Consider the following 15,036-nt stretch of genomic DNA (forward strand, 5'->3'; position numbering starts at 1 on the left):
TGTAGCCTTGGCTGTGCTGGATTCACTTTGTAGACCAGGCTGGCCTCGAACTCACAGTGCTGCCTCTGCCTCCTAAGTGCTGGGATTAAAGGCGTGCACCTCCATGCCCAGCTGGGCTTATTTTCTTAAGATAACTTAAAGATGAGCTTGTAACTGAATTTAGAAAGTAGGAAATATGAAACCCTGTCTCAAAAACACAAACAAGCAAAAACAAATTAAAAAAAAAAAACCAAGAAAGTAGGAAATTCTTGCTGGGCTAGGGGAGACTGCAAACACTGGCAGCACACTTCTTGGGAGATACCTGCCAGGGTTTGGCAGGGTAGAGGCTGTGCTTAAGAGCTCATTGCTAGGACATTAAGAATCCCCCCCCCCAACACACACACAAAAAGAATACCCCACTCAACTGGGCGGTGGTGGCGCACACCTATAATCCCAGCACTCCGGAGGCAGAGGCAGGTGGATCACTGTGAGTTTGAGGCCAGCCTGGTCTACAAAGCGGGTCTAGGACAGCCAAGGCTATACACAGCGAAACCCTGTCTGGAAAAAACAAACAAACAAACAAACAAAAGAAGACCCCACTCTGTACAGCTAGCTCCTCTGAGAGGACACATTCCTTCCTAGAGCTAGGAGGAGGCTACAAAGCTTCAGTTACAAGCTTCACAAAAACCCCCTCCCTCCCAGGGTTATATAAGAAGTAAGTAATTGACGGGAAGAGGAGAAGCTGGTGGCCCTGCCTTCAAGCCGAGCAGGGCTTTCTAGGTGTGTAGTGTCTAGCGCGGGGTGCCCTTTCTAGTGACACAGCTGCCTTTGAGTCACCCACGCCCCTGTAAATAGCCCCAATAAGCTCACTGGGTCCTCACAGGAGACTGCTGGGGTTTTGTTATTTTTAGACAGAGTCATGTGTAGCCCAGGCTATCCTGGAACTTACTATATAGCTGAGGATGGCTCTGAACTTCCGATCCTCATGCGTCTACCTCCTGAATGCCAGGATTACAGCCACACCGCTACACCCCATGCATTCGGTGCTGGAGATGCAATCCAGGGCTTCACGCCTGCTGGGTCGGCCGCAGCTTCAGCCGCCATCGTGGTGGATTTGGCACTGTTTCTCTGGCTTGTCACTGGTTTCCCCTCCAGAGTGAATAAACATCACATCCACCCTGGAAAAGTCCCACAACACATTCCCCTGAGACAGGACTTTTGGGGCATTGTGCCCGGTTTCCCTGTGAATTCCTTTAAAAGGGGGCAAAATGGCCAGGCGGTGGTGGCACTCGCCTTTAATCCTAGCACTCAGGAGGCAGAGGCAGATGATCCCTGTGAGTTCGAGGCCAGCCTGGTCTACAAAGCGAATCCAGGACGGCCAAGACTACACAGAGAAACCCTGTCTCAAACCCCCCCCCCCAAAAAAGGGGGGGCAAAATGAGACACAGTGATTGGCCTACAAATAGAATTTAGCAGTCAGTTTTAGTTCTAGACAATGCCCGTAGAAGTACCCCCACACTGCCAACCCACACCCCATCTTTCTGCAAGCTCAGATTTGAGTTTACCACTTTTTTGTGTGTGTGTGTGAGGCAGTCTGGTTATGTAGTCCAACTCACTTCAAATTCCCAATCCTCCTGTCTCAGCCTGCCAAGAGCCAGAATCCTGTCTCCATGCCACCATTCCTGCATGTTTCCCACTTTAAAAACCAAAACCACACTGATTTATTTGTATGTAGGTATGCTCATGTGTGCACAAGTGGGGATCAGAGGACAACTTGTGGGAATAGGTCATCTCCTTCCACCACGTGGGTTCCGGAGATGTGACTCGGGTCAGCAGGCTTGGCAGTAAACACCTTCACCTGCTGAGCCACCACTTTAGTCCTGCCGAAGTCGACTTTCATTGGGCAGGAATGCTCCTCTCGGTTCTTTTTTTTTTTTTTTTTTTTTTTGGTTTTTTGAGACAGGGTTTCTCTGTGTATCCCTGGCTGTCCTGGACTCACTTTGTAGACCAGGCTGGCCTTGAACTCACAGTGATCCGCCTGCCTCTGCCTCCCGAGTGCTAGGATTAAAGGCGTGCGCCACCACGCCCGGCTCCTCTCGGTTCTTAAAGAAGGAAGGCGCAGGGGTTGAGGGGCCAGCTCGGCAGTCAAGGGCACTGACTGCTCTTGCATGGGACCCACATTTGTTTCCCAGCACTCACAAGGTGGCTCACCACTGCCTATAATTCCACTTTCAGGGCACCGGATGCGCCTTCTTATCTCCGTTTCCCTCTGTGACTGCTCCTCCCTCTAGCTGGTAGAGGCCTGGCCCTCATCCCTCAGCTAAAAGACTGCTGAAACAGCCACGCAGGGAGTCAGCCTTCTCTTTGATAATACGGTTTATTGTCCATTGACAGAGCAATCACCCATAAAAATAATAAAAATAAAAACTGATACAAAGCATCAGGAACGCGCGTAGTCGGCTTGTTGACTTTCGACAACCCTCATGTGCTGCTGGCCTCGGGTACTAGGGGTAACGTCTCAGATTCCATATTCGTCTCAGACTCCATATTTCACCATGAACACAGTGCATCCCCTCAACTCCCAAGAGTTCCAGCAGAAATAAAACCAACAGAGCTTTAACTTATGCAGCAAGCTCACCGCTATGTCTTAATACGCATCTGGGAACAACTACGTGTAAACGTCACTTGGGATATCCCGAGTCGCTGGAGGCAGAGGGAGGAAAGCCCAGTGCTTAGAACACAGCAGAAGCCAAGCGACACCTTAAACTACATATCGTGATCTGCTGCAAAGGCATTTGAGCGGCTGCTGCTCAGCTGCCATCTGGCACTTTGTCCCAATCGCTGTTTGTCTGTCTGTCTGCTTCCCTCTCATCTGCCTTGTATGGCTAGAAAAACCATCGTGAGTGGAAAATATAAAGGCCGTCTTTTAGAACCAGTCTACTCAGAGGTTCCTTCCTTCGCAACAATTTGAACCAGACACAAAAGACAGGAGGCCGAAGAAGAAGGTATTCAAAAAACTCAAAAAAAAAAAAAAAAGGTGAGAAGGGCGCCCCGGTCCCAGGCCAGCTACCATGCCACGCTTTCCACTCCGGGCCGAATGCTTCCTCTCGATGCTGAGACATTTATTTTTTATATTTTTAAAAAGTGCAAAGTCTAATGCTACCAAGGGCATAAACACAGCACAAGAATGCTCACAGCGAACATCAGAGACAAACCAGAACATGTCAAAAAGTCAGCAGAAACGGGCATTGTTACATATGATACCACTGCACAGGAAGCAAACAGGCAGGGTGGGATAGACTGCAGCTGTCTCGTGGGCTGGTCCACGACAGCATCCTAGGAAGACCGGCACTGCACAACATGAAAATGGCCTTGGGTGGGGCAGGCTGATTCCTGGGCATCCTCCCCCGGTCTGTCTTAAAAGGGGCTGGCCAGGTCCTGGTGTCGGGGTGCAGGTAGAGGGTGCCTGGGGGCAGGTCCTTAACGATTTCTTTGGGGGGTTCTGATGGTTAGGGCAGGTTGAAGGAGAGGGGTGTTTAAAGCATTTTACAAAAGGACCACTCACAGGCTGCCAGACTTCAGTGCCTGTGTGTGAGCATACGCGTGCATGTTTGGCTAATATACATGTGTGTCCTCGGGACAGCTAATTTTTAAGTCTTGGGTAGAAGGAAGAGCAACTATCTATACGTTAGTGACAAAAATCTGCCTGTCTTAACCCCCATCCTATTGGCATCAGAAGATGAATTTTTTTTTTTCGGGAGCCAAAGTAGGTGCCCCGTTCCCTATAAGGGCCGTAGGACTGTAAGTGACATTAGGAGACAGAAGCAAGAGCTGAGGACACTTGCCTCTCAGCCTTGTTTGCAAATTCACCTTTAGGGAAATGAGATGGCTCTAAAAACAGGCCATAGCATCCTGGGGGGCTTGGGAAGGATCCCCCTCCTCCCAGTCTCCACTGCCCTGTGGATTCGTGTGCCTAGTTAGTAACACGTATAGAAATCCACATGCAGCAAGGAGATCACACTAGACTTTGCCTGTTGTGGCCTAGAAGGACTGGCCTTTTACATGTTCAGCTTGTGCAAAAAAAAAAAAAAATGTAATGCTGCCAGTACCCCAATAGTGGCAGGGCATGATGCTCCAGAGAGCAGAGCTGTGCTGCTCAATCCAGACACCTGAGCCTGGAAAGGGGTTCAGAATCGCTTAAGAAGCTTGGGGGTGTCTACAAGGACAGCCAAGCACCCTTCACCACAGATGCCTGTCCCCAGAATGAAACCTCACAGATCCCCACTAGGGTATGAGTGGAGATGGGGGAGGGGAGGGCAGCTGGGGAGGGCCCCGTTCATCGTGGACTCATGGGGCTGACTGGGACTCCTAGACAAACAATCCGCTGGCTGGAGGTCTACTCTTGGATCTGAGGGAGTCCCCGGTGCTGGGAGTCCATACCAGGTGCAGGAGAGATGGGGCCGGGGAGCACTTGCAAGGGCCAGAGATCTAGGGCCAGAGGGGTGGCCACTGCAGAAAATGAGGGACACGTCCCTCTCAGGATGAAAAGGACCTGGTAGGCCAGCTACACAGTCTTACAACAACCTTCAAGAGTTTCTGCAAAATGCACATTCCCAGGCTGTGCCCTATCAGGGCTAGGGGACCCTTAAATGTCACCTGTACATGACAGTGCCCAGGATCAGAGACTGAGACACAACACACAGTGCTCAGGCTGGCAGAGGGAGGGGGTGTGGCAGGGACCCTGGCCCGCCTGGCCCTCCAGACCCACTACCACGTTTAGGGAAAATTGGGGGGTGGGGGGGCGGGGGAAGGGTGTGCAGAATCACACTAGCGTGAACCCACTTGGATGATTGATGTTTTATTCATGCTGTTTCCAGGAGGGGATGTCAGAGCTGGACCAGTCTAAACCCTCAGAGGCTTTTCAATTGGCCGCAGGGGGCTCTGCCAGCCTGCTTACGGGTCCTCGATGTCAAGAAACTCCTGCTTGGGGGGTGCCGCCCCGCGGTACCACGCGCAAGAGCCGTCACTTCTCTTGATGCAGGCGAAGAACTTGGCCTGGTGCCCGTTGATGCTCTTCTCCGTGACCCAGTCCATCCAGAGGCACTCATCCGGGGAGGAGATGTAGCACGGGATCATGGGGCAGCGAGTGATCTGGGGGGGACACGTGCAGGAAGTGTTAGTTTGGACCAAGGGAACAGGTGGGGCCAAGGGCAGTTGCAGTACCTCGAGAACACAACCGACTGAAGGGGTTGAAGGACAGCAGTCCTGCTGCGTCCCATGTCCCCATACTGTAGCTGAGGACACTCCTGGGGGAGGCATGTGCACACAATGGCCTCTGCACCTAACTACTTATGTAGCCCTGATATGATAGCTGCGCCTCTGCTTTGGGCTATCTGGTCTACCTTTTCCCCCCCCCCCCAGGGGATGGTTTCAGCTTGGGTTCTTCTGAAAGTATAGTCACCACAAAGGGCTTGCACTGCCGGGTGTGGTGGTGGCGCAAGTCTTTAATCCCAGCACTCAGGAGGCAGAGGCAGGCGGATCGCTGTGAGTTCGAGGCCAGCCTGGTCTACAGAGTCCAGGACAGCCAAGGCTACACAGAGAAACCCTGTCTCGGAAAATCAAATAACCAAACCAAACCAAAACAAAAACCAAAGGGCCTACCCTGGAAGACAGATTAGAACCAAACAATCCCCACACTTGTTCTAAAGTTTCTGCTTGGCATTAGCTTCTTGACAGAAGATTATGGAGTTTCAAGAGTGTCCACCTCCAGCCTCACAGAGACAAAGGAAGAAGCTTAGGTTTTGGCCTGTTTGTTCTTGAGACAGAATCTCAGGTATCCCGGGTTGGCCTAGAAGTTGCTATGTAGCAAAGGACTGATTGCTCCCACCTCCCAAACTTTGAGATTACAGGAACCACACGTGCTTTAAGTGGTGCTAGAGACAACAAATGGCTTCAGGTGTGCTAGCAAGCACCCTGTCAACTGAGCTACTTCCCTGCCTGTTTGTTCTTGTTTTCTTTTTGGCAAGATCTCTACAGCCCAGTCTGGCAAGGAACTCACTGTACGGTTCAGATTTATTTCAAACTCAGCAATTCTCCTGACTCAGCCTCCCAAATGTCGTGTACAAGCATTGCCCAGTAGTATTTGCTTTTGAGGAGCCAGGCACCTTGGAGGCACGCTTGGCCTGTATTTGGCTGGACACCTGTGCTTGGAATCGCATCTTTGGCAACCAAGTGATGGGTAGCACCAGCCAGAAGGTGAGGAGACAGCATTAAAAAGGTGTCAGCTACCCCAGGCCCATGGGACAGCACTCTGTTGCCAACTCCTAGTCCCAGATGCACTCCAGGCAACAGGAGGGGTGCTGGCCACCCTAGTGATGTATCCGGCACTGGTGAGGTTCCTTGCAATTGACACAACACCCAAATCTGGGGATAAATCTCACCCTTTTTTGTCACATCTAAGCAGGTGAGCATCTACAACTCTGCCCAGTTCCACCTCTGGGCGGGCTCTGAAATGACAGGCAAATGTCCCCAGCATTCTCAATGCCACACTCACATGAGTCTCTACTCAACGTTGGGAGCAATGCCTACATCCTTGGACACACAATGTTTACACCTGTACACGGTAAGAAAATATGTCCAGGACTCCGTTCTCCCCACAAAAGCCTCCAGCTCCTGGAGCTTTTCTTCTTTGAAGCTGCCAGGCATGAGGTTTGATTAGTCTACTTTATCCGACCCCATACGCTCTTATCTTCCAAAGATTCCTTTCCAGGAGCAAAGCACAAGGTTCTCTGAGGGGACCAGGTGCCAAAAGCTTTGTATTTAGCCAGGGTGCCTAACCAACTCCCTCACCTTCCCAGAGTCCATCTCAAAGTCAGGACTCCCTATCCTGAGGGGCTGGGAAGACGAGGCCCCATCCATCCCCAGTGTTCCGCTTGGAGACCCTGGAAAGGCAAAGCCAGGAAGGGGTGGGCACGAAGCTCTGCTCACCTTGCACTCACAGCCCATCTGGTATCTGTGGTTCAGGCTCTTCTTCTGCGTGGTGCTCAGCGTGTCCCAGGGCACAATGAAGTCACAGAGGGTGATGTGCATCTTGCCGTCTCCTTCTGCCTTCCCTGTGGGGAGAGGCACCAGGCTCAGTGTGAGGGACACGTCTCCTCCTCCTATATCCAGGTACCGCTCTGGGTGTTGAGGGGAAGCTCAAACAACACCATGGCTGGACTACTCTGAGGTGTCTGTTTGTTGACTGGTTGCTTGGTTTTGGTTTTTCAAGACAGGGCTTCTCTATGTAGCCTTGGTTGTCCTGGAACTCACTTTGTAGACCAGGCTGACCTCGAATTCAGAGCTCCACCTGCCTCTGCCTCCCGAGTGCTGGGATTAAAGGTATATGCCACCAGCCCAGCTTTGTAAGGACATTTTATCATATTAGAGATGGAAACTAAAATAATGCTCAATGAAGAAGTTTTAGGAGTGAAACAAAGAAGGTCAAGGGGGCTCCCCATTTCCTCATCTGCAGCTGCCACACACCCCCATATGTGAGACCACACCTGTGAGACCATGCCTGGCTCCTGCAGCGCCCCCCCCCCCACATATGTGAGACCATGCCTGGCTTTTTACATAGGTACTGGGATCTGAACTCAGGTCCTTATGGCTGTACAGCAATCACTCTTAATAGCCCCAGATTAACATACAGTACATCCGTGTATAAAATTGTCTCAGTGATTCATGTTTAAATATTTATAGTGTGGACGATGGGTGAGGGGATGTGAGCATTCCTACACATGACAGTGCACATGTGGAAGTCAGTGAGCACTTCGTCTCTTCTTCTCTGCCTTTCACAGGGGCTCGGGGTTGAACTCTCACCATCGGGCTTCTTTGGCAAGCGCCCTCACCGTCCGAGCCATCTTGAAGGCCGGCTATTATTTGTACAATTAGTGAACACTAATAAAAAGAAGTCCTTTTAGCATAATCCTACTTGGTTGGGCTCACATGGCATAATCGTCTGTTGAAATATGCTAACTTGGGAAAAGGCAAAGCACAAGTCTTGGGTACAGAAGAACAGGAATTAATTAAAATGTTTCTGGTTGTATGTTTACTTTTCCTTTCAGGAGAGGGAAACATAAAAGAAAATTACAGGGGGAAAAAATCTATACACGTCCACACGTGGGGCTGAATCATCAGGCTGGGAGGACGAGGCATCCACAGCCAGCTGGCTGGGCTGGGCAGTTTGTGGGGCCACGTGATTGCTGGATAGGCCCTGGATAAAGGCCTGACTCTAAAGAACAGGGAACGGCTTCTGCGCCTTGGGGAATAAAGACACAAATCTGGAATGATCTGACCAAGCCCAAAAAGAGAAAGATTGGAGAGGGTCTTTTGTTTGTACAGTGTACCTCATGCCTGGCCCCAATCCCAAGAGGAGAATGAGACGTGTGCCCAAGTGGCAGAGCAGCTGGCCTGCGGGCAGGCACAATCAGCACTGAGTTGTCCCAGAGAACAGTCCTCAGAGGAAGAGACCAAAAGAGGCAAGAGAAAAATCTCTGGCTATCCTAAGCAGCACACTACCATCTGTAAACAGTCTAAGAATGGCTCTGTGTGTGTGTGTGTGTGTGTGTGTGTGTGTACACACATGCATGCATATGGTATGTGAGTGTGTGGCACATGTTTGTATGCACGTGTGTATTATATGCATGTGTAAAGATGTTCATATGTGCTTGAGTATGTGGTATATGCATGTGTGCATGTGTGTTATATGGATGTGCACACGTTCATATGTGTTTGCGTATGTGGTGTGTATGTGTGTGTGGACTAGAGGTCCATGTCGGATGTGTCCTCCAATTGCTCAGCATCTTATTTCTTGAGACAGGGTCTCTCACTGAGCATAGTTTACCAATTCAGCTAGCCTGGCTGTCCATGAGCTGTAGGGATCTCCTGCCACATGTGCGGCCATGCCCAGTTGTCATGGGCTCCTGGGGCTTGAACTTAAGGACATTGCCAGTGGACCCACCTCCTCAGTCCCCAAAGAGTGGCTTTTTTTTCCTCCCAAGACAGGGTTTCTCTGTGTAACCTTGACTGTCCTGGACTCACTTTGTAGACCAGGCTGGCCTCAAACTCACAGCAATCCACCTGCCTCTGCCTCCTGAGTGCTGAGATTACAGGTGTGTGCCACTGCACGTGGATTCCTTTGAGACAGGGTTTCTCTTGCACTTATGAAACACACTTATTTGTGAATGTGGAGTAGGCTCTGGCAAAGGTGCCCAGTGTCTCTGCCATTTGTCACTTCTATATGACAACAGCCACCCACCGCAGGCCAGAGAGGCGCTGGTAATTCAGGCCACCTGGGCTAAGGACACTGGCTTGTCAGGTGTTGGCCACCAGTTCAAACCCAAGCAGACATGTCTGCAGAGGCAGCACCTGGGCGTGTGGCCCACCTGCCACAAAACACAGAGACCTCTCAGCATCCTCAGTTCCCCTCCGTTGGCCCACGCCCAGTGTATAAGCACCCTTGCTGCCAAACCTGCTGACCTGAGTTCAAGCCCCGGGACCTGCACTGTAGGAGGTGAGTGCCCACTCCCTCAAGTTCTCTACGACTTCCACTCAGATGCCATCATGCATGTGCACGTGCTAAGTGAAACAAGTGGAAGTGTAGTGAATCCCCTTCGCCACGGAAACCTTTACTCGCTTCAATTTCAGACGTGACGCGCGCGCGGGAAGCTAATGGCGACATCAGAGATAGGAGACCGCTTGCCAGATTCAGGGAAGATATCTCATAAAATTACACAACACACCCCTGTAATCCCAGCACTTGGGAGGCAGAGGCAGGTGGATCTCTATGAGTTCGAGGCCAGCCTGGTCTACAAGGTGAATCCAGGACGGCCAAGGCTACACAGAGAAACCCTGTCTCAAAAAACAAAAAACGAAAGACAAACTCAACCCAACTACCCCAAAACTCAGTACTAGATCCCTGGCATAGCATGTCTAAGGCCTTGGATTCTATACCCAAATATATGTGTATATATGCATATGTGTATGTGTATATGATATATATGTATCTATATGTGTGTGAATGTGTATAAGTATTTATGCATGCATACGTGTGTATGTATGTATGTGTGCATGCATGTATGTGTATGCATGTGTTTATGTGTATACGGGCATGTATATGTATGTGTATGTATATGCACGTATGTATGTGTGTATGCACACAAATATATGTGCATGTGTCTATGAGCATGTATATGTGTGTATATATGCGTGTAAGTATGTGCACACACATGTATATGTACGGATGAGTATATGGATGTGTATTTGTGAATGTGTATGTATGTATACGGGTATGTGTATATATATGTATGTGTGTGCGTTGTTTATGTGGTATGTATGTACGTATATATGTGTGTGTGTGTGTATGCATTTGTGTGTGTACTCATGTACTTGAGTACACACACAAATGCATACACACACAATACACATACACACATGCATACATACACATGCACGGACACATACACATGCATACATACACATGCATGGACACAGTGCAAGTTGTACACCTGCTATAACAAGAACAGAATCTGACATCATGCTCAGTAAAATAAGCTACCACAAAAGGATATACACCTGCTAGACCATCCAGGTCCCTAGAACAGCACATTTCACAGAAGGTAGGGGCGCGGACCCAGGGGCCTCGGGCAAGCCAAGGAACGGGGTGCTGTTGGCCAGTGAGGCAGGCATGCGGCTTGGAAGGCGATAGGTGCTGGAGTAGACGGCAACAGCTCGGCACAGCTACAGAGGCACGCTCGATTCTGCGGGCTTTGCTTCTTTCACTTACTTTGTGTGTCTGGATGAGTGTGCGTGTAGGTCAGGGGACAATTCAGGTTGTCAGGCTTAGCGCCCAGTGCCTTTGCCCACTGAGCTATCTCGCCGGCCTGGATACTGCAGGGGTTTGGGGCTGTTCTTTTTGTTGTTGCTGCTGCTGTTTGCTTGGCTTTGCTGAGATGAGATCTCACTGTGTAGGACCTGGCTGACCTTGAGCTCACAGATGCTGCCTCTGCCTCCCAAGCGCCAGGACTAAAGACATGCGCCACCACACCCAACTACACCAGTGCGGTTTTAAAGACAGCAGGCAGCATACTTAAAAGTGTCTTTTATTGACATGGCACTCTGGGGTCAGTCAGGAGACTAAAGTGTGCCCATGTGTCTGGGGCTTCAAGTGTGACGTAGTCTGGGATGACAGGCACCCGGCTATTCAGTGACTTTGGAGACTTTCCCTCTGCAGTACACTTGGAGCTACAGTGGAGTCGGGTCGTAGCAGGCCTAGAACACTTGTGTCATGCTACCTGTGTGGGATCCTCCTAAGACAGAGGAGGAGCGAACAAGCGTGGGCGTGGGATGGATGGAACAAAACAGATGGTGTGTGCGGGAAACCTAATGATGGCCAACGTGGATGGCAAAACAGGGCAGCCTCAGCAATGGCCGTCAGACGGCTGCCCTGTAAGGCCCCTCCCTCCCCTTTGCTCAGGCCTCCTGCAGCTTCCTTGCACTGTCAGGGCCTGAGGCACGGAGCAGGAGCTTGACCCTGGTTGCAGCAGTCCCTTGTACCAGTCACTGATAGCAAGCCATGGCTTACCTATCTGTAGGCTGTCGGCCCAGAAGCCCCTTAAAGGTCCAGTGAGCTGGTTTCTATCTCACAGAACAGGAAGCGGAGACTGCGCTTGGGATAGCCAAATAAGCAGGCCTGACTGACAGGTCTGGTCCCGGCAGGTAAAAATAGCCGGCAGGGTCCATGTGCAGGGGACATGGCCATGCCTGGCTCCTAAGGTACATATCCCTCCCACAATGCACTAGCCAGCTACTGGCAACTTCTGGTCCTTGTCAGGGAAGGTCTAGTTAGAACTTGGCTCCTAGCCCTGACCACACATGGATTCCCCCGAGAAGAGACTCCAGCCATAGATTCTCTTTAACTTGGACTGGTTACAGCCTGGGCATCTGGCGTGTCACAGGCTGTGGAGAATCCTGGTGGGCAGCAAAGCAGGCAAAACACGCATACACATAAAAATAAATCCTTTTTTTTTTTTTTTTAAGAAAGACTGGGTAGAGCCAGCAGAGGTGCTGCAGGGCTGTGCTGAGGAACCTCTCTCGTCAGGCTCTCCTAGGAGGAAAAGGCTCTCTCTGCAGTAGCTGATGAGAGAAATGGAGAAAGAGCAGCTGTGCCAGAAATGCCCCCACTCTGGCTGGGTTTAAGCTGCCAATATGATACCAACCAGCTCATAACTACTAGCTCCTGCCAGGGGACCCCATGCTGGTCACTGTACCGGCGGGGGGCAAACCCGAATCTGTCCTGGGGAAATCATGGCAACACCTTTTTTTTTAATTTTAAAAGGCCTTTTTTTTTTTTTTTGAGATAGGGTTTCTCCGTGTCGCCCTGGCTGTCCTGGACTTGCCTTGTAGATCAGGCTGGCCCTGAACTCACAGAGATCAGCCTGCCTCTGCTGGGATTAAAGGCGTAATGCCACCACGCCTGGCCATGGCAATGCACAGCAACACACGGGAACACTTTTATGACATCAAGGCAGAGGACTTGTACAATCTCTGTGGAGAAATGGGAAGTCCCCTGCCTCCCAGCTAGTGCCCAGGGAAGAAACTGCTGCTGGTCCTGCCCAGGAATGTGGCTTCTGTATAGGTGAGGACCTGGTGGGTATCTCTGGAAGAAGGGGCTGGCAAGACAAAGGCCACTTCCCTACAGCATCCTGGACCAGGGGTATCAGCCAGTGCAATTTGGCTGGTTGGCCCCTAGAGGGCAGTGTGGTAAGCTGGTTCCTTAGTGACCACCCCATGGGGCTTCTCTGTTAGGGTACCACCATCACTTAGCCGGCAAGGCTGAGCTCCTACACACCTGCAATGAGATATTCCTTCTTTCCTCCAACGTCCAGCGATACCCCGCACACTGCTGAGGAGGGGGCCGTGTAGATAAACTCGATGTCTTTTTCAGGTCCTTTGAACATCTGCAAAACACGGGAGGGCAGGTGTAAGCGGAGGTGCGGCTCCCAACCAGAGCGTGATGGGAACAGGGATACACGGCTGCATCCAGGCACACCCCCACCCCACCTCCTGGTCTGGGTGCGCAGAGGGGTAAACAGGCAGGCACAGTCACAGGGACTCGCAAGCCACCACTGCTTTTGTGAAGGTGCTCAGGTCACGCTGAGGGCGCAGGCAGATCTCAGCAGGTGAGCACTGTTTCTCTAAGGTATTTCTTCACACGAGGTCTTTTCAGAGATTCTCACGCGCCACAGAGGGCCCCATCTTTGGCTGTTCCCAGGAACGGGGTCACTTGTTTGTTGGGGATTTCCCCTTTTCTTTTGATCTTCCTTTACCCCCCACTCCTCCCCACCTTCTGCATTAAACCTGAGGCCTTGAGCCCCTAATTTACACCCAGCCCTACTCCCAGGAGTTTTTTTTTTTTCTTTCTCCATGACACAAAAGGCTCACATTGTAGCCAGGCCTGGACAGAAATTCTCCATCCTCCTGCCTCAGCCAGGATGGCGGTTTTATAGGCTTGTACTAAACACCCTGCTTATTTCCAGAGATTTGGGCAAAGCTCTGGCCACCACGACAAAAGAGGGAACCAGAACAGAACCCCAGAGTCAGGGGAGGGCTTGATTTCTCAATGTCTTACTTGCTTTGGCTCTACAAGAGTGCACCTGCTGCTCCGCTGAGGAAGTTTCCAACACCTAAATGTGGGGGGTGTCCCCACTTTTTCTCTTACTTCAATCCATCCTTTCACTCCAGAAAAGGTTTTTAGTTTTTAAAGATTTGTTTATTTATTTATTTTTCTTTTTTTTGTTTATTTATTTATTACACAGTGTTCTACCTACGTACACATTAGCACCAGAAGAGGGTACCACATCTCATTATAGATGGTTGTGAGCTACCATGTGGTTGCTGGGAATTGAACTCTGGACCTTTGGAAGAGCAGACAGTGCTCTTAACCTCTGAGCATATCTCTAGCCCCAAGGTTTTTATTTTTATTTTTGTCTCTCCCTCCCTCCTTTCCTTCAAGTTTCACAGATTAATGTTATTTCTAGCTACATGAGCTGTTTGTGTCTGCGTCTCTGCGGACATGGGCATGAAGGTGCCCTCGGAAGCCAGAAGAGGGCACTGGATGCCCCTCAAGCTGGAGATGCAGGTCTGGGACCCAAACTCTGCTCTTAACCACCGAGCAGTCCCTCTCCAGTGACTGTCCAGACAAAGCAGCTGTGGGGAGCTTCTCTCTAGCCCTGCAGGAAGGAAGGTTGCAAGGGTGACGGTCTCCTCATGTGTCATGAATGATGCCACGCCAAGAGGCCACAGTAACTTCCTTGGCATTAAGCAATGAAGACGTTATGAAAGGTGCCTCACAGAGAGACTTTGGTAATGAAAGGCTAGTCATCCCCTTGAGGTGACACAACCACCGAGGTGTGGCAAAGCTGTCCTTAATGCTGGAGGAGCCAGGTGTCTTTGTTTGAACACGGAGTCAGAAACGCCAACCATTACAGCAGGCACCCACGACCTCACCCAGTTTTACAATGCTGGGGATCAAACTCGGAACTTCATGCGTGCTAGGCAAGCACTCTACCAACTAAGCCACAGCACCTCCCCCCGGGGAACCCCTCTCCCTTTCCTCCCGCACCCCCGCCTCAAATGTGGGTTTCCTTGCATTTGTTCCGACTTGGAAAGTACTCTGACCACACTAGCAGATACCACCACAGCCACCATTGCTGCCGTCTGAGGTCCCTCACCACAGCCTTGTCCACCAGATGGGATACCTTCTCAGTAAGTGCCCAAGCACAGTCCAAAAAGCTACCCCTGAGCACACCTGCCTACCAGGCTCATCCTCTTACAGCGTGCTACTCCTCAGCTGGTCGCCCAGCAAAATAAAGAAAACATGTGACAGTTTCAATGAAAATGGTCCCATAGGCTCCGATATTTAAGTGCTTCGTCCTCAGCTGGTGGAACCGTTTGAGAAGGATTAGGGGGTGTGGCCGCCTTATCAGAAGATGTGTCACTAGGGGTGGGCTTTGAGGT

The 15,036-nt window shown here is 50.8% G+C and overlaps 1 protein-coding gene and 1 long non-coding RNA gene across 2 annotated transcripts in view; both read right to left on the bottom strand.

The window, feature by feature from the left end:
- Positions 1 to 2,337: 2,337 nt before the first annotated feature.
- The window catches only part of TIMP2 (TIMP metallopeptidase inhibitor 2), a 47,427-nt gene continuing 34,728 nt past the window's right edge, over positions 2,338 to 15,036 (bottom strand). The window contains exons 3-5 of the mRNA XM_084748165.1: positions 12,869 to 12,977; positions 6,967 to 7,091; positions 2,338 to 5,130 (exon numbers count right to left, since the gene is read on the bottom strand). Of these exons, the coding sequence (XP_084604291.1) occupies positions 4,933 to 5,130; positions 6,967 to 7,091; positions 12,869 to 12,977 (432 nt within the window). The 3' untranslated portion in view covers positions 2,338 to 4,932. The remainder of the gene's footprint in view (positions 5,131 to 6,966; positions 7,092 to 12,868; positions 12,978 to 15,036) is intronic.
- LOC311578291 lies at positions 9,020 to 9,961 on the bottom strand. The gene is made up of 2 exons (XR_014772813.1): positions 9,755 to 9,961; positions 9,020 to 9,716 (listed from the first exon to the last, which is right to left on the bottom strand). It is a non-coding gene; the product is annotated as an uncharacterized lncRNA (long non-coding RNA).

Source organism: Acomys minous (genome assembly GCF_964271855.1).
Source record: "Acomys minous genome assembly, chromosome: 12".
Classification (NCBI taxonomy): Eukaryota; Metazoa; Chordata; class Mammalia; order Rodentia; family Muridae; genus Acomys; species Acomys minous.